Genomic DNA, 927 nt, shown 5'->3' with positions numbered 1-927 from the left:
CTTCCATACAAATGTTGTCAGAATTCTTTGACGCATAAAAACTGCTTTTGTTTCAACTAGAAATATTTCGTATTATTATGATCGTCTTGATTAACAAGCCCACGCCGGATAAAAGTACTGTTTAAAAGATCTTTTGCATTAACTGACCAGTGAGGCAGCAGCTCTGTATTTTACCGTGATCCCGTCTCTTCACCGCAGCAGCAGATTCCCGCTCAGTCCAGTAAGGCCCAGTCGTCACCGTTCGGCATCGGCTCCAGTCACAGCTACCAGGCCGACCCGTCCTCGTACAGCCCTCTGTCCAGCCCCGCCACCTCCTCGCCCTCTGGAAACGCCTACTCCAACCTGGCCAACCGCAGCACTGCTTTCGGTAAGACCCGCTCATTTCTGACAGTACACTTTCTTTCAGTGTTTTACCAGAGTCCACAACACATCTCATAGTTCATTTTTTTCCCAACCGATCTATGCTGAAAACATCGACTGCCATCAGAATGCAGCCTGCTTTAAAGCGCTAAAGCAATTAAAGAGTCAGGTGTTATGGCACCTTAAATTGTGCATTTTGGTGCAAATTGTTTACTGTGCTATGCGTTCGTTCAGTCATTTGTATTTTTATGTTTCTATATTTTTTGGTTTCTATTTTGGTCCAATTAAAAAGTCTCTCTCTATAAATAAATCAGTTAGTGATGTCAAAAAATGCATTGCAATTAATAGCATCCAAAATAAAAGTTTGGATGCTATTACGTTATAAAGGTTTTTGCTTGCATAATATGTATAGTGCTGTGTATATTTATTATGTTATGTTGTGTTTATATAATTAATACATATATTTATCAATTATGTGAATATAAATATAGACATGTAAATATTTTCTAAATATCTAATATCATGTATATGTAATATAAATATTCACACTACAGGCATATTATGCAA

At 38.0% G+C, this 927-nt stretch overlaps 1 protein-coding gene across 2 annotated transcripts in view; it reads left to right on the top strand.

The window, feature by feature from the left end:
- Window positions 1–927, top strand: part of LOC122349633 (aryl hydrocarbon receptor nuclear translocator 2-like) — a 21366-nt gene that overhangs the window by 16986 nt on the left and 3453 nt on the right. The window contains exon 10 of one of the 2 annotated variants that reach the window (XM_043245750.1): window positions 202–367. In XM_043245750.1, coding sequence (XP_043101685.1) covers window positions 202–367 — 166 coding nt within the window. Of the gene's footprint in view, window positions 1–198; window positions 368–927 lie in introns of both variants that reach the window. The other variant, XM_043245749.1, reaches the window with a different exon arrangement.

Source organism: Puntigrus tetrazona, chromosome 7, assembly GCF_018831695.1.
Source record: "Puntigrus tetrazona isolate hp1 chromosome 7, ASM1883169v1, whole genome shotgun sequence".
Taxonomy (NCBI): Eukaryota; Metazoa; Chordata; class Actinopteri; order Cypriniformes; family Cyprinidae; genus Puntigrus; species Puntigrus tetrazona.
Note: the sequence above shows the minus strand (reverse complement) of the source record. Positions and strands in the feature narration are given on the sequence as shown.